Source organism: Salmo salar, chromosome 22 (genome assembly GCF_965601325.2).
Source record: "Salmo salar chromosome 22, fSalSal1, whole genome shotgun sequence".
In the NCBI taxonomy this organism is placed as follows: domain Eukaryota; kingdom Metazoa; phylum Chordata; class Actinopteri; order Salmoniformes; family Salmonidae; genus Salmo; species Salmo salar.
The window spans coordinates 28,929,581-28,951,024 of record NC_138312.1 but is presented as its reverse complement, the minus strand read 5'-3'; the positions used below and the strand labels follow the sequence as shown (position 1 = coordinate 28,951,024).

Genomic DNA, 21,444 nt, shown 5'->3' with positions numbered 1-21,444 from the left:
GAGGTCTTGAGATGTTGCTTCAATATATCCACATAATTTTACTGCCTCATGATGCCATCTATTTTGTGAAGTGCACCAGTCCCTCCTGCAGCAAAGCACCCCCACAACATGATGCTGCCACCCCCGTGCTTCACGGTTGGGATGGTATTCTTCGGCTTGCAGGCCTCCCCCTTTTTCTTCCAAACATAATGATGGCCATTATGGCCAAACAGTTCCACTTTTGTTTCATCAGACCAGAGGACATTTCTCCAAAAAGTACGATCTTTGTCCCCATGTGCAGTTGCAAACCGTAGTCTGGCTTTTTTAATGGCGGTTTTGGAGCAGTGGCTTCTTCCTTGCTGAGCGGCCTTTCAGGTTATGTCGATATAGGACTCGTTTTACAGTGGATATAGATACTTTTGTACCTGTTTCCTCCAGCATCTTCACAAGGTTCTTTGCTGTGGTTCTGGGATTGATTTGCACTTTTCACACCAAAGTACGTTCATCTCTAGGAGACAGAACGCGTCTCCTTCCTGAGCGGTATGATGGCTGAGTGGTCCCATGGTGTTTATACCTGCGTACTTTTGTTTGTATAAATGAACGTGGTACCTTCAGGCGTTTGGAAATTGCTCCCAAGGATGAACCAGACTTGTGGAGGTCTATAATTTTTTGGCTGATTTCTTTTGATTTTCCCATGATGTCAAGCAAAGAGGCACTGAGATTGAAGGTAGGCTTTGAAATACATCCACAGGTACACCTCCAATTGACTCAAATGAGGTCAATTAGCCTATCAGAAGCTTCTAAAGCCATGACATCTTTTTCTGGAATTTTCCAAGCAGTTTAAAGGAACAGTCAATTTAGTGTATGTAAACTTCTGACCCACTGGTTTTGTGATACAGTGAAATAATCTGTCTGTAAACAACTGTTCGAAAAATTAATAGCGTCATGCACAAAGTATATGTTCTTACCTACTTGCCAAAACTATAGTTTGTTAACAAGAAATTTGTGGAGTGGTTGAAAAACAAATTTTAATGACTCCAACCTAAGTGTATGTAAACTTCCAACTTCAACTGTAAGTCTTTAAATAGGAAATTCATTCATGGAAATTAATTTAGCCCTGAGCATTTTCTTTCTTTCATTCTCTCTCTCTCACTCTCTCCACCAGGAGGACACAGACATAAGGTGTTGAAAGACAAGTTGAAGCTTATCAACAGATAACCCTGATTTTACTTATTTAAATAGGCAAGTCAGTTAAGAACAAATTCTTATTAACAATGACGGCCTACCAGAAAGCAAAAGGCCTCCTGCTGGGACGGGGCTGGGATTAAAAATGAAAAATAAATAAAATATAAGACAAAAGACACATCACGACAAGAGAGACACCATAACACTACATAAAGAGAGACCTAGGACGACAACATGGCAGCAACACATGAAAACACAGCATGATAGCAACACATGACAACAACATGGTAGCATTACAACATAGCAGCAGCGCAACATGGTAGCAGCACAAAACATGTTGCAAACACTAATGGGTACAGATAACCCAGAATCTTCTCAGGTCAGCTATCATGTGAGTCAGGCTATGGGATGTAGGAAGAAACTTGATTATGCACATTGCCAATGGCTTTCTGGCACTGCCCCCGTGTGATTTCATTGTTATGTGCGTTCAACTTGAAAAAAGAGCATTCACGTACAAGATCGGACAGTTTCTGTGGATGGTTTGTAATATCATTCTCTAACCAGTAGATAGCAGTACAACACCGGCAGATGTATTACTGATCCTGAACTCTACTGTGGCTGGCCTGGTTCTATTCCTGTCTCTAGCCACTTTACATAGCTCTTAGTCCAGGGGTAGGAAATTCCTGCCGTTGGGAACTGGCTTTCATCCATTAATGTCACAAATTGCCACAGTTCCCTGGCCTGAATTTGTAGCTGATTTGAGGCAGAAGGATTGTGAGGGTATTAGTGCATCGTGAAATGGAGTAGCTGTTCCCTGTAGTTCAAGAATCCATAGAGGCTGAAGTATGAAATGGCTCTGGATGCAAGGCATGGTGGCAGAGAGGATCAATTTCATTTTCTATGTACCTGAGGTTTACAGAAAGCTGAAACAATGAAATATCTCTGCTTTGGCATGTTGGGTAAGTGACAAACTGTTTATTTTTTAGCAACCTTGGATACAACCTTTAGCAACCTTACACCGCAAAATCAATGTTTATTTTTTTCCCTGAGAAATCTGAAGACCTTTAGAAAGATTTGGCATCTAATTCCTTCCATTTTAGGTAAGCTTAATCTCAGATGCTGGAGCATTGCGGAATGGACAAAAAGCATAAGGGATGATGTCGAGGGGAGAAACTCTCTCACCTGGTTACCATGGAAACATGTCTTCTCCTTATTCCAGTATCATCCCTAAGCCCAGAGAGACAGAGGTCCGTCTGATCTCACACAGAAGACAGACAGCATGCATTTTTAAAGCTGCTTCACCTGATACATTTACAACCCACAGGTATCATGCACACACCTTCCATACACACCACACAATGCTTCTGACTACGCTGAAACACCCCTCAATGATTGTCATGTATAAGTAAATTAATTGTTTATTCAATACTATGGTTTAATTCCCTGTGTCACAACATTATTTTCTACAACTGTATCTTGGTCATGGATCTATTCTTCGCTGTTACTCAGTGCACTACATACAATAGTTATAATAATATCGGTCACCCCTTGTCACGGCTTCCATCGTGGATATGAAAGGACAACCAAGGCGCAGCGGAAGTGTGGACACTCATGTTTCTTTAATTTACAAAAAAAACAGGCAAAGTATCCACCAAAAAACAATAAACAGTACTTACACTGGTAACAGTGCGGCAGGCTCAAACCAACGCAGTGCACACAAACAATTCCACACAACCCCCAGTGACAAACAACTCCTACATATATGACTCCCAATCAGGAACAACGATTCCCAGCTGTTCCTGATCAGGAGTCACAAGACACACACAAGACTGCCACGTCCTGACCCCCAAACTACTACACCAGCTCCATCTGCTGGTCAGGACGTGACACCCCTGCACCAGTGTCACCCAGTTCTCAGCTCTACACAACTTCAAACTCTTACTGAAAACATTTCACACACACACAGACACACAGACAACACTTCCCTTTCCAAACCAACACATAGTCTACAATTTGAGCAAAGCCCCTACTCTTCATTACTACACGTGTACTACACTTAAATTAGACCAGCTTCAAAATGTCATCACACAGAGGGAATGTGCTGTTGGAACCACACAAGAACTATGTACAGTTTCTTATTTGGTGAATTATAGTAGTTGTATCAAAAGCTCAAATAAAGATGTTTGACCCTTGGGACCAGCTTGGAAGGATTCACTTCCCTTTTTGGCAATGTACTTTATTCATATTATTTTTCCAGGTCCTATGTTACATCTAGCTGTGGGTAATTAATCGGTATTTGACATAATTCATAGCATATCTCAGATTCATCCATGACTGGTGCACAACAATGATTGACACCAGAGGTTAGAGAAATGAAAGGTGAGAGAGAGAGCAGAGGTCCATTTGCCCTTATAATGGTATGACTTTACAACAAATCAAATCAAAGTGTATTGGTCAAGTATAAAGTTTAGCAGATGTTGTAGTGGGTGCTGCAAAATGCTTGTGTTACTAGCTCCTAACGGTAAAGTAAAATGGCTGGCCCTCTATTCTTCCACTGATTCCTGGGGCTGTTATTGGGAACGTTTGTGCTCAACAATTGAGCTTATTAATTTTACACACAAGCAAAATCCAACCAAATCTGGCATGGGACAAATCAAATAGAACAACTAGGTCTGTGTTTAGTGATGTGGAACGTAAAAGATGCAGATAGAAATAGAATGAATGGAGCTGACATGATTCCCTATTCTATGAAAAATACCCATATTTGTTCTACATCTGAATGACATTGTGCAACATTACATCCCCCTGAACAGGCCCTTGACCCTGAGTTATTGAAACCTCTACTACATAGCCCTTTGGGACATTCCCACTGGGCACAAAATGATTTAATCAACGTTGTTTCTACGCAATTGGTAAATGTCAACGTATTGTGATGTGGAATCTATATGGAAAATACATTGGATTTGAAAAAAGTCCTCAAGTGTTGTTTTGAGGGTAAAATTTCAACCATAGGATTACATCATCATGGTAACCAATTTTCAGCATAGACAAAGCTTGTATAAAATATGCTGAATTTGTACCTTTGAAACAACGTCAGATCTTCAACGTAATACCCACTATAAAAATAAAAAATTGGCTGGGCAGCACCTCCAACTAGAGAGTTGATAAATCTACAGCTACCCCATCACTCTCCCATTCCTGCTTAGCTTTGATATTTGTCACTGACTATTACCAATGTGCTATTATGAGAATGATTGTTGAGCAATCTACACTTAATAGATTAACTGTTGCTATCGAAGTCATTCTAAACAGTAGGTTCAACAGAGCAAATGAAATGTAACCAAACTTTATCAATCCTATATCGTGAATGATGCTATTTAAGCCTATACAGCATTTGGGAAGTCATCAACAACTATTGTTTAAATTCAGGCCAGGATTCAACTAAAAATAAACAATACATATAGGCCTAGGGTTTCAAGGTTTGGTTGATTTCAAATGGAATCTACAAGTTAATAATACATATGTTGGATTTACATCTCCATCTTAACCAAAAATACAAGTTAAAGAATAGTTTTGAATCAAATCAAACTATATAAGTGCATTTAAAGTTTGATTTGATTTAATCCTATTCTTTAACTTAGTTTTTGGTTGAAATGGAGACTTGAATCCAACATATCAATTATTAATTTGTAAACAAACTGGAAATAAAACCACACTAAGTGGCACATATGGAGCTATCCAAGCAGAAAATACATCTCTTTCAAAAGTGTATATATATTTTGTTGCGTTGACAACAAACACGATTCAATGTCACTTTTGCAATATGGTAAACAGCCTATTAACGTGTCAACAAGTTAACAAATTATATGATGGTTTCACGTCTCCATCTCAACCAAAAGTAAAAGTAAGAAAATAGGATTAAGCCAGTGGCTCAGATGTAACTATTCAAGCAGTAGATACATCTCCTTTAAATGTTGTTAGTTAGTTGCATTGTCAACCAAACAAAATTCAATTTTACTTTTGTAAGACAGTAAATAGCCTAATCTTATAGGGATACTTCAGTATTTTGGCAATGAGGCCCTTTATCTACTTTCCCAGAGTCAGATGAACTTGTAGATACCATTTTTATGTCACTGTGTCCAATGCTAACTAGCATTAGCGCAATGACTGCTAGTCTACAATTTAGCAATTGCACTAGCGGCTAGTTAGCAACTTCCTTCAAACTGCACGCAGAGACATAAAGACTGTATCTCATAGTTCATCTGACTCTGGGGAAGTAGATAAAGGGCCTCATTGCCAAAATCCTGAAGTATCCCTTTAAGGCTGTCTTATAAACTAATGTAACAGTATTTATTTAACCTTAAAATGAGTAGCACATCATTGGCCACATTTTGAGGTTACTGGAAAAATAAATGTCTTCTTATGTAATCATAGAAAGTGTGCATGTTCAGGGTCGCAGGGGTGTGGAAATCTTCACAATTGCTATAATAATCTGCACAGAATCTCAAATGGCTTTGAGAACTTGCACCATGTACTTTAATAATCTCAATTGCAATCCAGGCCATTTGGTTGTGTTATAATTTGAAGCACAGTGATAACACATTAAGTTGTTGTATAAATTTACAAAATATTTGACATTGTACTCCCATTTGAACTTTGGTGTGCTTTTAAATGGTTGAAAGCACTGTGGTAACACATTTTGGTGACAACTAAACCAGAAATCCTACATAGATTTTCCATTCCAATTTGGTTGCGCTGTTAGATGGTTGAAAGCATAGCGATAACACATTGGGAATTCAACAAACTTTAGGCAGTTTTTTTGAGTGGGTAAAAATAGGTTTGAATCTCATTGATCAACCTATCTACCAAATATTACCCAATTCTCTACATTGAAATTACGTGGTGTGCCCATTGGGTTGTTAGTGATGGACATCGGTTATTTAAAATCCCCTTTTCCCAGAAAACAACTCTCAGTCCATCCTACTTGTGCATCCTCCGTGGAGTTCTCTTTATTCTAATTCTAAATGTTCTCTATTGAAATGAATTACATTATCATTACTAGTGCTCTGTGGCTGTGTAGTGGAGGCTAAATGCAGGTAATGGAGGCCTTCAAGCAATTAATGGATTCATGTCCTTGGAGATCCACAATAATTCCAGCTCCTCACTTTGCTATGGACGGAGAAAAACACACGTGAAATAGATACTACACATATTCTAACAATCAAACAGTCTCAGCACAATCCTCTCATTCATCATGAGACAATCTCTTCAAATGTCAAGGATATTTGTCAACAAAGAAAAACTATGACTAAAGACAGTATCAGAATACCCCCCTTCAAGCTGTATTGTGTCATCAGTATAAAATTAAGGGATTTATTGTAGGCACAGCCCATGTCCCTCACCTTCAAATATTGACAGGGAAAAGCTATACTGTAGATGTAGCCTAAAACCTGATGTATATTTTTCTGTTTCAAATTCTTTGCATTTAACATCAGATAGTTGTTTGGACATTCTGATACTGGCGAGGTGGCTATTACTCTGCACTATTTTTCAAACAGTAGAACCACATTTTTACCTGTCTGTCTTCTGTGCAATTAAGCTTACAATTTAGTGCCTGGGGATACAGTGTCCATACCCCAAGCCCTCCTCAGTGGAAAATAAAACCATTGCAAATGCATAGCCTTCTATAGACACTCATGTAACTACACGCTGGCAGGCATATTTCCCAGTAGAAAGTTACATTGTGGTCATTTCGAACACAAATTCGGGCAACTTACATCCACACAGAGGGCCTCTTTTTGTTTTCTTAGCAGTGCCTTCTCAACCTATCATTGAAAGGGGGGAGGGTAAATGGGTTGAACCACTGGGTTTGATGAGCAACTAAAACATCCAACCAAAAAGTAAATTATCATTCAAACTGCCCAATGGAAGCTTTGGAGTCTTGATGCTCTCCTCTCAGCGGCGACGATGGGCGGTCCTTTATGCCAAGGGCCACCTGTTAGGTTGCGCATAGGCTGCAGTTTCAGTTTGTTTTATTCACCATTTTGAGTAGCTGAAGGTAAAAATTTAAACTAAAATCGCGTTTGGAAGACAAATCGTTGCCGTAGATTTAGTTTTACGCAGTAGCCGGGGCGTCGGAGTTGCAAGGTCTCGTTGCGCCCTTTGGAGTTGCAGAGCGGGACGATTTTGTTTTTATTTTTCTGGATTTCCTTTCCCCTTTCTTACATTCTTAACCTCTACAGTATTTCTGCAAAATGTCAAGACCAGTGAGGTAGGTTTTTCTAATATGTCCTCCGCTGAGGCTGCACGGTGTGCACGTTGCCTTTCGCAGGCAACACGCACGTCGCTACCATGTTGTGCATTTTGGTCACCGTTGCGTTTATTTGATTAAACATTTATGTAAATGTTTTTTTTTCTTGTCGTGCACGCACTTGATAGCATGATTCCTTACTATGTGGACTGTTTGCCATGGTTGGGTTGAAATGTCTGTATTGCGAGTGTGCGTGCATCTGGTGCAAATCATGCCTAAAAAACGATCCAACGCGAGCATCATTTGGTGCACTAACCTTATGTTTGTCAGATTTACCATTGTTTTATATGTCCCTGGACTGTGGCATGGCCTGGTATTTTGCGTGAAAGGGGAAGGAGACAGACTGGGGAATATGGCTACCCATTCATCGACGGGAGACTCTGAAAAGCTAATAAAAACCAGGGCTGGAGGTAGACATCGGCTCATGGGATGTGCTATTGTTAGCGCGCAGCCTTGCGACGTCTACACTAACTCCAAATATCTGCATTTAAAATGCAATTGTCTTATTTTAATGGTGTTATTACTAGGGAACAATTACATTTTTTTTAAAAGGCCGAAGGCAGCCTTGTTGGTTTTCAGTGAAAACGCGGTAGGAGAAGGGGAGAGCGGAGGAACTACATTTTCACTGATGGCAGTAAATGAACACTGGAAGTGTGTCAGAGGGGGCGGAGTGGCTTTAGAAGTCACCACACCCCCCCATGCCTAGCTCTTCACTGCCTGAAAAGACCGAAAGGGTCGCGTTTGAACGAATAATAAAATCGTCTTTGTATCTCATGATAACCACTAACAAATGGACGATACTTGTTGATACAATGTAGCATGCTATCGGAAGCGAAGCACGCGCTAGCGGAATGTTGCAACACTGTAACCGCAAAGAGCCGATTAAACTCAACTCCACGGTTTGATGATTAGAGCGGCGACTAGTGTGGACGGCAGAGGGCGCATAAAATTACATTTTGATATATATAACACAGATTTCAGGCCCCAATTACACTGAACAATGTCGTGTGTAACTGCGGGCTATTTTGGGGTGCTGAAATCAGTCGTGTTTGTACATTTGTGACATCGGTCCAGTCTGCCCACACTAGTCGCCGCTCAATTCCGTCGTAAATCGTGGAGTTTAGTTGGCTTCCACAAACAATGAAACCGATATTGCGCCCACTGATATGCAAAAAAAAAAAAGTGGCGATGTGGTGTCGCAGGTAACCCAGGCTCTATTCCTTCCAGGTAATTCGCGGGTCCCAGTCCCTCGATATGTTGGCTCATTACGGTCACTGTTCTAGTGGTGGTCAGCTTTCGGCCTGTCTGTCTGTGGTAGGTGGCGACAGGCCCTGCCCTTGCAATCTAACCGCTTGTAAAATTACTTATTGCCCTGACGACTCTTCCTCGCTCCCGTTAGCTAATTTAACCATGTATGGTACTGTTAGCCTATACTATTACAATAAGGGTGCTTCCAGTCACTATTGTGTGTTGGGAGGTCAGGGTGGCGGCAAAATATAATACAAAATCCAAGGTTTATGGTTCTGATCCATGTGTGTACGTTTACCAGAGCAAGACAACTGTATGTAGGTTCTGTATGCCTGTGTGTATATTACAGCACAGCTCTGAAGGTGTGTATTACATTGAGCATGGCCTGTGGTCAGCAGTGTGTCTGTCACCTGTAGTGTGTGTGCAGAGGCAACACTTTGGTTTTAGAAGTGGGGGGCATAACCTGACAGGGGTCCTCCCTCAGAATTTTCTTGGGCATCTAAAGATAATTTAGCATTTCTACACAGTCTAATATGACCAGTTTGCGGACACTTTAATTGTAATTAAGCGCATAATATGTTTCTAAACACTTCAACATGAATGTGGATTCTACCATGATTATGGATAATCTTGAATGATGAGTGAGAAAGTATAGATGCGGGCTCCTGAGTGGTGCAGCCGTCTAAGGCACTGCATCTCAGTGCAAGAGGTGTCACTACAGTCCCTGGTTCAAATCCAGGCTGTCACATCTGGCCATGATTGGGATTCCCATAGGGTGGCGCACAATTGGCCCAGCGTTGTCTGGGTTTGGCCGGGGTAGGCCGTCATTGTAAATAAGAATTTGTTCTTAACTGACTTGCTTAGTTAAATAAAGGTTATGTTTTTTTTTTTATACTGAGCTGTAGAGCTGTTTTTCCTCACCTTTACAACAACAGGTGAGGTTAGCATTTGAAGGGGTATGATATTTGTGCATCTAACTTTCTCACTACTGTAATCATCATTCACGATTCATTCAGGATTATCGGTAATCATGGTAGCATCCACATTAATGTAGAAGTGTTTAGGAACATTCTATTCTTATTTACAATAAACATGACTCCAAAATGACAATACATTATTTACCATTCATTTCTTCTGGTCACAAAATGATCTGAAACAACCAAAAACAAACAGCAAATGCATCCAACAAATGTGTGGAGTCACAAGCTTGATGTAGTCATTGTGTGCTATGAATGTGGGACCAAATACTTTTTACTACTTTTAATATACATACAAGTGAATTTGGCCCAATACTTTTGATCCCTAAAATGGGGAGGGACTATGTACAACAAGTGCTCTAATTTCTAAATGGTTCACCCAATACAGATGGAAATACCCCCTCAAATTAAAGCTGACAGTCTGCACTTAAACGTCATTGTTTGATTTCAAATCCAAACTTGGAGCATAGAGCCAAAAGAAGAAAAAATGATTAGCTGTCCCAATAATTATGGAGGGTACTGTAATTCATATAGGCCTAATAGTACTGTAGAGCTGTTTTTACTTGTGAACACTATATAGCTGGATTGCCCTGTCCTGCCCCTAGGGATCCACCACCCTGCAGCGCCCCAACTCAGCTTTACGGTCTTAGTGAAACATTCATTAACTAACAGTACGGCAAACCCCCAGGGCCATGACTGGGCAGCCCAGCAGTTAGGGATTGCCTGAATAGGTATCTCCCCTTAACTTGGGGCTATGTGGGACGCTAGCGTGCCACCCGTGGTGCACCCTATCAACAGCAGGTGCATTTCAAGAGCGGCAAATTTGAAACCAAATAAATGTCAAAATTCAAATTTTTCAAACATACAACTATCTTACACCCTTTGAAAGATAAACATCTCCTTAATCTAACCACGTTGTCCGATTTCAAAAAGGTTTTACGGCGAAAGCATAAAGTTAGATTATGTTAGGAGAGTACATTGACAATAGCTGTGTGTAATGTTTTGTCAATTCAAAGACAGGGTCACCAAAACCATAAAACCAGCTAAAATTATGCACTAACCTTTTACAATCTCCATCAGATGACACTCCTAGGACATTATGTTAGACAATGCATGCATTTTCAGTTCTATCAAGTTCATATTTATATCCAAAAACAGCGTTTTACTATGGCGTTGATGTTCAGGAAATCGTTTCCCTTCAATAACCGCCAGTCAAGTCAGCACCAGAAATTAAATAATTAAAATTAGAAAACATTGGTAAAATATTATATTGTCATTTAAAGAATTATAGATTTACATCTCTTGAACGCAATCGACTTGCCAGATTTAAAAATAACCTTACTGGGAAATCACACTTTGCAATAATCTGAGCACTGCGCCCAGAAAAATACGCTTTGCGATACAGACAAATGGCCATGTTGGAGAGATCGAAAATACTATGTAAATAATCCATTACCTTTGATTCTCTTCATCAGATGTCACTTCCAGGAATCCCAGGTCCATAACGAATGTAGTTTTGTTCAAAAAAGCTCATCATTTATATCCAAAAAGCTCCGTGTTGTTAGCACATGATCTAAGCCCGCCGGACTTCACTTCATGAACGAGGGGGTAAAATATATTTACGTTCGTTCAAACATGTCAAACGTTGTATAGCATAAATCATTAGTGCCTTTTTTAACCAGAACATGAATAATATTCAAGGTGGACAAATGCATTCTCTTTTAAAAGGTATTGGAACGAGAGTACCCAACATGACCTCGCGCGCCAGAGTCTAATCGGCCATCACCGTTCCAAGGCTCTTGTTCGGTCAGATCTCATAGTAGAAGACTCAAAACACTTTGTAAAGGCTGGTGACATCTAGTGGAAGCAATAGGAAGTGCCAAAACATTAATCAGCCCCTGTGTGTTTCAATGGCATAGGCTTAAAGGTAATTCAACACATCAGGTATCCACTTCCTGTCAGAAAATGTCTCAGGGTTTTGCCTGCCAAATGAGTTCTGTTATACTCACAGACACCATTCAAACAGTTTTAGAAACTTTAGGGTGTTTTCTATCCATATATAATAAGTATATGCATATTCTAGTTACTGGGTAGGATTAGTAACCAGATTAAATCGGGTACGTTTTTTTATCCAGCCGTGAAAATACTGCCCCCTAGCCCCAACAGGTTAAGTGGGCATGTTTTCAAAACGGACTCCTTTTGTTGTACAGTATTCCATATAAGGAATCCAGACCTTATGAAAGTTGCACAGTATACCTTTAATGTTGTAATGAATCAAATCTAGTGATGCATTACATTTCTGCCATCCATTGTGGGAGGATAACCAACCTTCCAATTTAATGGTAATGCATTTCTTAGCCACTATAAATCCTAGATTACACTTCTGATATCTCCAGTATCAACATTTCCAAGCAAACAAAAATGGGGGGGAGGGAGAATCTGTAAACATGCTTCGATAAAAGAACATACCCTTTACCAGAATTCAGCCAGCCTTCACAAGAGCATAACATATGCAGATATGTCCCTTTTTGTGTTTTACACCTCCAGCAGAGGAATTACATTTGAGTCCATGATATTCATTTTCATTGGCATATATGAATCAAGTCAATTTTTATTTGTCACATGCGCCCGACTACAACAGGTGTAGACCTTACAGTGAAATGTTTACTTACAAGCCCTTAACCAACAATGCAGTTTTAAGAAAAATACAAACAAGAAAAAAATAAATAAAAGTACAAAATGATTAAAGAGCAGCAGTAAAATAACAATGCCCAGGCTATATACAGGGGGTAGCGGTTAGTCGAGGTAATGGATGGTCTTAAACTGCAGTCATTTATGTCTGAGATTATATGGACATGACTGGGCATTCCAACATATCTGTATCCATTCATTATCATTAATAGTGTCTTCCTCAGATTTTTGTTTTGTGTCATTGGAAAAAGCTTATCAACCCTTGATACAGTTTGGAAATCAACTTTTGTCAGACTGCCTTAAAATAGTTTCAATCTTTAAATATTTTGGCTTGTCCAGTGTTAGATGCAAAGAGAGTGGCGCAGCGGTCTAAGGCACTGCATCTCAGTGCTAGAAACGTCACTACAGACACCCTGGCTCGAATCCAGGCTGTATCACAACCGGCCATGATTGGGAGTCCCATAGGGTGGCGCACAATTTGCCCAGCGTGGTCTGGGTTTAGCCGGGGTAGGCCGTCATTGTAATTAAGAATTAGTTCTTAACTGACTTGCCTAGTTAAATAGAAATGTAACCTGCAAAAGTTTGCCTCAGCGCAGTCAGACTGGTCTTCCGTGGTTGCCTGACCCTGCTGTTTCTAATAAAAACTCACACTGCTCTGTCAAATGTCAGAATATCGGTCTTCAATCATTTGGCTGCAGGTTTCATAGTTTGATTCAGGTCTAGTGTGATTGAGGCTAAAATAATAGCTAAAGTTAGTGAGCTAGCTAGCTAACATTAGACAACTTTTGGCTAGCTCTAATGGTACATCAGCTGGTGAAAAATTAACTTGGCTAGTTACTTCTGTTGAAACAGGACAAAACGAAGGCTACAAAACATTTCCATGCACACAACAGCTGTTAGATACTACTACCTGACAGATAGCTAGAGGCTAGAGCTGAACTGGCTGTGGTAGCTACTAGCTAGCAAACTAGTTAATTCACTTCAGACAGAACTTCAGTCGAGAGGGTGTAAAACATGTAACGCATTAGCTAATGTTACATGTCAGTTACACTACTAACTCAGCACTGGAAATATTTATTTCTTCTTCTGTTATGTCAAACAGCAGTTACCTTGCCAGCTACATCAGTCAAATAAAAGTAGCCAGTTTTTGTTATGCTTGCTTTTACACGTCAGAGAAAAAGCACAACACACACAGACAACAGCTGCCATTCGCACATTCTGGGGTGTCCATCTTAAATCCAGGCAGCTCATACTGCCAAACAGCCTATCCTACCACTCTTAAGGCACAGATGCCACTTTTTGTATCACAGTGCAATGATAGAACTGGGGGTGCAAACATTTAATTCAGAATGTGGGGTGTGTGTGTGTGCGTTCAACCATTCCACTCATCCACATTCCCAAATGAGCCCTTGAAACTGGAGAAGTGGGACACCAGTTTACTAAAACTCCCTGTCTGTGTGAGGGAGCTTGATTATTAAAACGCATGCAACACATGCTGCAACACATACCGCTGAGTGTGGTAGAATAGAGGGAGCTGAGATTTGATAACCCTGTTGCGTCTGAAATCTTTGGCTGCATTTTCACGCACATTATCCTCTTACTAGAGATAAGAACCATATAGAGTTGGGCATTTTATATGATCCAGATGTGGTTCATAGTGTTATGTTTGTCTAATCTGAAGACTTCTCTTAGTTCCTAGGGCCAATGCCGATCATAAAATCAGTGGGCTAGCATGGTCTTGAGTCACCACCACAAGATATTATCAGGCCAATATTCCAGCCAGCACGGTATTGTTCAGAGCAGCATGATTTTGTGAAAAGTGTATTTGTGAACTAGGTAGGCCTACATAGCTAACATTATATAATTGAGCCCATCTGCACTCACATAAAGCATTGGACATTCAAAAGACATGATCCTCCATTTATCTTTAATCAACCCGGTGTGTTGAGATTGGTGCAGATGAATAACCACATTAGACGATTAATTTGTACCCTTTAGCCTTATTGTATCCTCTGTGAGGAGAGGGCTGAGTAAGATGACTGCGTTCCCCTGACAACATGTAACCCGTACGGTAGTGAATGGCTGTGACGATTATTATATCTGCATGTTTTGTCCTACAACAACAGTCCTCCTAACTGACTAGAAACAGGAAAGGGAATTTCTGATTGGCTGTTTGTTTACTTCACAGGAACAAGAAGGTGGTGAATTACTCACAATTCCAAGAGTCTGATGATGCAGGTGAGAGGACAAGAGAGTGTGTGTATGTGTGTGTACAACTGCAACCCTCTCCCCTGTAGCTAAACTGTGAGTGTGTAACCCCTTTTTCCTTCCCTTGTAGATGAGGAATATGGGAGGAACTCAGACAAGCCTAAGAAGCCTCGTGCGGCTCCTCGTGAGGTGAAGCGCAAGCGTTCAAAGAACTCTCAGGAGGACAGGTGAGCCCAGAGAACAGCAGCACAAGGCTGAATCCTAACTCGCACTTCAGTGAACATCTCACGTTGTCATCAAGTATTATTTAGAAATACGAGTTGAGGGCTCAACTCAAGATTAAGCGGTTCTATAATATCCGGCCTTGATGTGTAGAGGAACTGTATCTGCCTCCTTTTGTGCTTGTTGCTCAGTTGTTGTTTTTGGTTTCAGTGAGGATTCTGATGAAAAGCTCTCAAAATCCAAAAATGATTCAGCAGGTAAGCCATTCTGGTTGATTAACTTCTTGGGGCTATGTGGGACGCTAGCGTGCCACCCGTGGTGCACCCTATCAACAGCAGGTGCATTTCAAGAGCGGCAAATTTGAAACCAAATAAATGTCAAAATTCAAATTTTTCAAACATACAACTATCTTACACCCTTTGAAAGATAAACATCTCCTTAATCTAACCACGTTGTCCGATTTCAAAAAGGTTTTACGGCGAAAGCATAAAGTTAGATTATGTTAGGAGAGTACATTGACAATAGCTGTGTGTAATGTTTTGTCATTTCAAAGACAGGGTCACCAAAACCATAAAACCAGCTAAAATGATGCACTAACCTTTTACAATCTCCATCAGATGACACTCCTAGGACATTATGTTAGACAATGCATGCATTTTTAGTTCTATGAAGTTCATATTTATATCCAAAAACAGCGTTTTACTATGGCATTGATGTTGAGGAAATCGTTTCCCTCCAATAACCGGCAGTCAAGTCAGCACCACAAATTAAATAATTAAAATTAGAAAACATTGGTAAAATATTATATTGTCATTTAAAGAATTATAGATTTACATCTCTTGAACGCAATCAACTTGCCAGATTTAAAAATAACCTTACTGGGAAATCACACTTTGCAATAATCTGAGCACTGCGCCCAGAAAAATATGCTTTGCTATACAGACAAACGGCCATGTTGGAGAGATCTAAAATCGAAAATACTATGTAAATAATCCATTACCTTTGATTCTCTTCATCAGATGTCACTTCCAGGAATCCCAGGTCCATAACGAATGTAGTTTTGTTCAAAAAAGCTCATCATTTATATCCAAAAAGCTCCGTGTTGTTAGCACATGATCTAAGCCAGCCGGACTTCTCGTCATGAACGAGGGGAAAAAATATATTTACGTTCGTTCAAACATGTCAAACGTTGTATAGCATAAATCATTAGGGCCTTTTTTAACCAGAACATGAATAATATTCAAGGTGGACAAATGCATTCTCTTTTATAACGTATTGGAACGAGGGTACCCAACATGAACTCGCGCGCCAGAGTCTAATCGGCCATCACCGTTCCATGGCTCTTGTTCGGTCAGATCTCACAGTAAAAGACTCAAAACACTTTGTAAAGGCTGGTGACATCTAGTGGAAGCAATAGGAAGTGCCAAAACATTAATCAACCCCTGTGTGTTTCAATGGCATAGGCTTAAAGCTAATTCAACACATCAGGTATCCACTTCCTGTCAGAAAATGTCTCAGGGTTTTGCCTGCCAAATGAGTTCTGTTATACTCACAGACACCATTCAAACAGTTTTAGAAACTTTAGGGTGTTTTCTATCCATATATAATAAGTATATGCATATTCTAGTTACTGGGTAGGATTAGTAACCAGATTAAATCGGGTACGTTTTTTTATCCAGCCGTGAAAATACTGCCCCCTAGCCCCAACAGGTTAACAATATTATGTTTGTTAAATCTTCATTTCTGATAAATCGATGATGCTAAGGTTATAGGGGTTTGGGTCTAACTAGGTGTATGGGCTATTGAAAGGGGATTAGGGATAGATGTTTTGGGACCGTGCTAGTGGTGAATATTTCTGTTTGGGTGCAGATGACTTTGGTAGTGATGAAGGCAACGACTTTGGAGAGGAGGATGACGAGGATGGAGGGAGTGACTTTGAAGCTAAACGAGGGAAAAAGGGAAAAACGGCCAAGGTGGCAAAGCCCACTAAGAGGACACCCAAGAGAAAACGACCTGCTGGTAAGACTCATACACTGAGGTGTGTGTGTGTGTGTCGGTTATAACGACTGTGTTATAACCTGACTACATCTTTCTGTGTGTAGATGACAGTGATGAGGAGGTGAGTCGTAAGGTGCGTACGGTGCGCCAGGCTGCCACCAAGGCCGTGTCCAAACAGAGAGAGATCCTGCTGGGAGACGGAGGCAGCGAGGACGAGGAACGCGAAGACCAAGAGGAGGCCTTCCCAGACCGTAAGTCAACCACTCAAAACGGACCTACCTGGACCATAAGTCAACCACTCTACACTATAGTCCTACTGACACAACCACAAAAATGAAAAACTGAAACTTTAAGTTATCTACACAGCACTGAGCAGGCCTACATGGATCATAAGTCAACCACTCAGTATTACATTGAGCGTATATCAACCACAGTGCTTTATAAACTATAAATAAACCACATGAATGGCTTTCATGGAGCGTAAATTAAACCAATATGGAAAGTGACATTTGTCAGGTGAAATGACAATCACTAGCTCGTCCTCCTCTCTAGCTGATGAGTCGGGCAGTGATGAAGACTTCATGGTTGAGGATGATGATGATAGTGACTACGGCCGCTCCAAGAGCAAGAGGAGCAGCAAGAAGGTGATCAGACGGAGCAGGCCGGAGAGGAAGGAGAAGAAATCCCCCAAACCAAGACTAAAGGCCACCGGTAGGACTGCTCACTATGAATCAATCACCCATATCCTTCGGAACTAAAGGCATAGGTTGTTGTACAGGCTGGTTTTCGATGACGTTTTTGTATCCTCCTAGCCTCAAAACATAATTGAATGAATGTGTATCCCTAACTGTGTTTGCCTCCTCTCCCAGTGACCCCCAGCCCAATGAAAGGAAAGGGTAAAGGTCGCCCAAGCGCCGCCAAGGCCCCAGAGAAGAGCTCGCCCAAAGAGGAGGAGGAAGAGGAGGAGCCAGAGAGCCCTCTGGAGGAGGAAGAAGAAGAGGAGGAGGAGGAGGTGGTGAAGAAAGACTCCTCCCCCGCTCCCAAGAAAACAAAGGAGACACCTGGGAAGGAGAAGAAGGAAAAGGAAGACGCCGAGGAGGAGGAGGAAGAAGAGGAGGACGGTTCGGAAGAGGACGCGCCCTCTGGGGAAGACTAGCCCCACAGAAGTTCCACCTCTCTCCCCTTCCACATCTTTCTCTCTTAACCTTACGTTTTTTGTTTTGTTTCTCTTGGTTTAGAGGGTTTTATTTCGGTTTCCGTGGTGGCCTGGCTCAATGGTTTGAACCTCGTGGTTTTGTTGTTTAGTGTTAGTTTTTATCTTCCCCTAATGAATGACTGACTGACTGAGGACAGTGTCTGTGCATGAGAACATGTATACCACCATATGGCTGTGAGGGATGGAAGGAAAGAACGTGAGATTTGACTCTCTGTCCCATCCCCCCATCACTGTCCGCTCTGTTCAGCTACACCTCCACTGGCTCACTTTTCCTCTCATTTCTCATCTCCTTCTCTGCAGTGACTGCATTAGTCTTTCCTACACAAGTCTGTGTGAATATCAGAAAACAGTTTATTTCGGCTTTGTTAGTTTGCCTTTCTGAGAGCTCAGTGCTAGTAGGGATCCGTCCTCAACAGTCGCTTGGTGTGTAGAGTCGTTCGTTTTCATTCTGCAGGTGTGTGTGTGTGCAAGTGAGCCTTCTATAAAAAATACACTTTCTACAGCCATTTTCTTTCTACTCCTGTTCTCCGTCTCCCCTCTCCCCCTCAAGTAATCTCTGGTCTGACATGACTGGATAGGTGAAAGCAATGTAGTGTAGCTCTTGCTTTTGCCTATCCAGTAGTGTTAGATCAGGGATTACTAACTGATCCCTGGGTTTGTTCAGCCAGTCTGGGTTAGGGTCTCCCTCTCCATCCTGGTTTGTCAGTGGACTGCTGGTGTTCAATCAAAGCACTTTATTCACTGTGCAACACTACCCATTGGTTCAGTCGGAACCCACCGCTGACAAATCAGCGAGGGCCACACTGGAGACTCTTGAGGGAGGATATGATGTCTGTGTTTCCTGTCTGTTTATTTCCCTTTATCTAGATTGCCCTCACTGAGGTCCTAGGCCAACTAACCCCATAGCACTGTGCAGACAGACACTGTGCTTTTGAAACTCTCTCAAACACATGTTTTAACAGGAAGGTTTTATGGTTGTTATTTTAATGTTAACTTAGTTGAATTAATGCTCTGTTATATTTCCCCCTACTCTGAGGTTATGCCCTGGCCCTGTGTCAAGGACCTTCAGTTTAACACCTACACAAAGCTTGTTTTGTTATTGAATATGTAACGGTTCAGTAATGTGCTAGAAGGAACAGAGTTGAAGATCACTGCTTTGGCGTAGCAGTGTGTTATTGTGCTTTAGACAGAGTGAGTGCTCTGAGCTTCTGCTATGAGCTGTAAACAGTTAATGATGTGGTGATTGAGGGGGTCATGGAAGCAGGTCCTAGATCAGCCCTCCGAGAACCTCTTCTTTATGTGTCTTTACTGTGTGCTAGTATTACTACAGTGCGAGGGTGTGATGGCGCACACGCTCAAGGGATTTGGTGTTTCCTCACCCTATGCCCTCTACCTTTGGTTTGTGGTTCAGAGATGTTAGAAGCTTTGGATGCCTCTGTGCTGGGCATGACGCATACACACAGAGCATCCTCTCTTGTTCAACCCTTTGTGCCAGGCATCCCCAAGCTTTTTTAAATTGAATCGAGAGTGTTTTTGTTTTTTTAGTCCCCAAATGGAATGTTTTTTTGTTGGTTTGCTTTACTTCTCTATTCAGATTTTTTTGTAATGTTTGTTTTTTAAGAAAAGAAATAAAATTTATCTTGATTTTAAAGAAAAGTTGACCCTATCCATCTGTTTTTCTGCTGTGTTATAACTGTCTGGGAGAGCAGACCCAGCAATCCCTCCTTTCTGTTCCACTCACTTCCTTTCTCTCATTTTATTACTCTCTCATCTCCTGCTCCTTCATTCAGTTCATACTCACTCCCTCTCACAGAAGCTTGATGCCAGCTAATGTTTTGCTCCACACCTCTGCTCTCCTCCACACCCAAGAAACACTAGCTGTATTTCCCCTACTCTGCCCTGCAGAGATCTGATATGACTGGATAGGTGACAGCAATATGAAGGAATATAGGTCAAACCACTGCTTCTGCCTTCCTGGTTGTTTCTGATCTGCAAATAGTGCAGAGGTGAGAGACGGCATGAAATGAGTGCTGTTTTTCAACTCCTCCCTGGGTTGAAAAACTTTTGAGCCAAACCTATGGTATCAAAAAGTGTTCTTGGTCTATATGGATTCATTATTGTTTTAGCTGAGAATTAACTCTACCAGTTATTAAAATGAGTTTGGATGCTTAAAGATTGAATCTGTTTCTTATTGCCTTATTTTCCCTTTCCTGCTGAACTGGAGGAGGCACTGTGTATGGTGTGATACATGTGGATTGGAGGGGATGTTATTGTGTTTAGGGTGAATACTAAACCAATCCCTAGCCCCCTAATCCTCAGACAATCCTGTAGATCTGAAATGATTTCACCCAGTCTACAGTACTGCCTAGGGCATTAGGGGTCGCTTTGGACTTCAGCAAATGACTGATCTGCCTCTGATGACCAACTGAAGCCATAGATCTGACATAGAACAAGAGGATGAGGAGGGGGTGTCTGACATGTAATCAAATAAAAGACCTAGCTGACCAAGATCGAAGCTGTCATTATACCAGGGGAGGACTGTATATATTTTGTTGGCCTATCCTTCATGCCCAATGATGTGTTCTGACCAATACCAAATCACGCAAGACCCCAAGACTATAAACACATGCCCTAGAAGCTGTTTGAGCAGACCCAAACTGAACCTTGGTTTTGGTGCACTTTCACTGTTACCCTCCTGACTGCAGTGGATAAGTTTATTTGCCTAATTTCAAACCGACCCCTAGCCCTTTGACCATATTGATTATACCTAATTCAATCCTTTTCTACACAAAGGCCTTGGGGTTAGGAGTTCATTTAGATTGGTCATCTTAGTATAGGGCTTCTATCATATTCCTGAATGTCACTGAATGCTTGTACTGTATGGGGTTTCTGTGTTCAGGCAGCAGGGGCTCCCACACAGGAGTATGAGATCCATACTACTGGGCTTTTTTTATGCTCCATAACCGAATGATTGTCACTGGTGTCCCAGGTCTGAATTAGGCCCTTATTAGAGGGGAAGGATGAAAACAAGCAGTGCTGGGGCCAGATTTGAATCCCCCTGTTTAACATGAAGACATAACCATGATAAATCATGGATTTGCTCTTTCCCATGCTTTCTTCAGTATCCCTGCATTTATATTGCTTTTCATTAGTATTTTCTATGTAGCTTACATTTACATTGCTAGTACAATTTAAGCAAAATTGTGATTCTTACAGGTGATGGCGCTGAGAAGCTTTGTCAGTGGTGTGGAAAGGGAACGTTGAACTGTTGAATCTTTTGCATGTTGTGGAAAAGTAAGCAGTGATGATGATGAAGAAAACAATATTGTGGTCTTACAAAATATTGACAACAATGATGTTGAAGACATTTTGGTTTCCCGGCTTCTAATAAAGGCAACCTACTTTTTATA

The 21,444-nt window shown here is 41.1% G+C and overlaps 1 protein-coding gene across 1 annotated transcript; it reads left to right on the top strand.

The window, feature by feature from the left end:
• The first annotated feature begins 7,185 nt into the window (after positions 1-7,185).
• On the top strand, positions 7,186-19,690 carry nucks1 (nuclear casein kinase and cyclin dependent kinase substrate 1). The gene is given in 8 exon segments (NM_001140155.1): positions 7,186-7,435; positions 14,579-14,628; positions 14,729-14,825; positions 15,031-15,077; positions 16,690-16,839; positions 16,923-17,069; positions 17,371-17,529; positions 17,688-19,690. Coding segments are annotated over 8 exon segments (954 nt in total). The 5' UTR covers positions 7,186-7,418; the 3' UTR covers positions 17,975-19,690.
• The last annotated feature ends 1,754 nt before the right edge of the window (positions 19,691-21,444 follow it).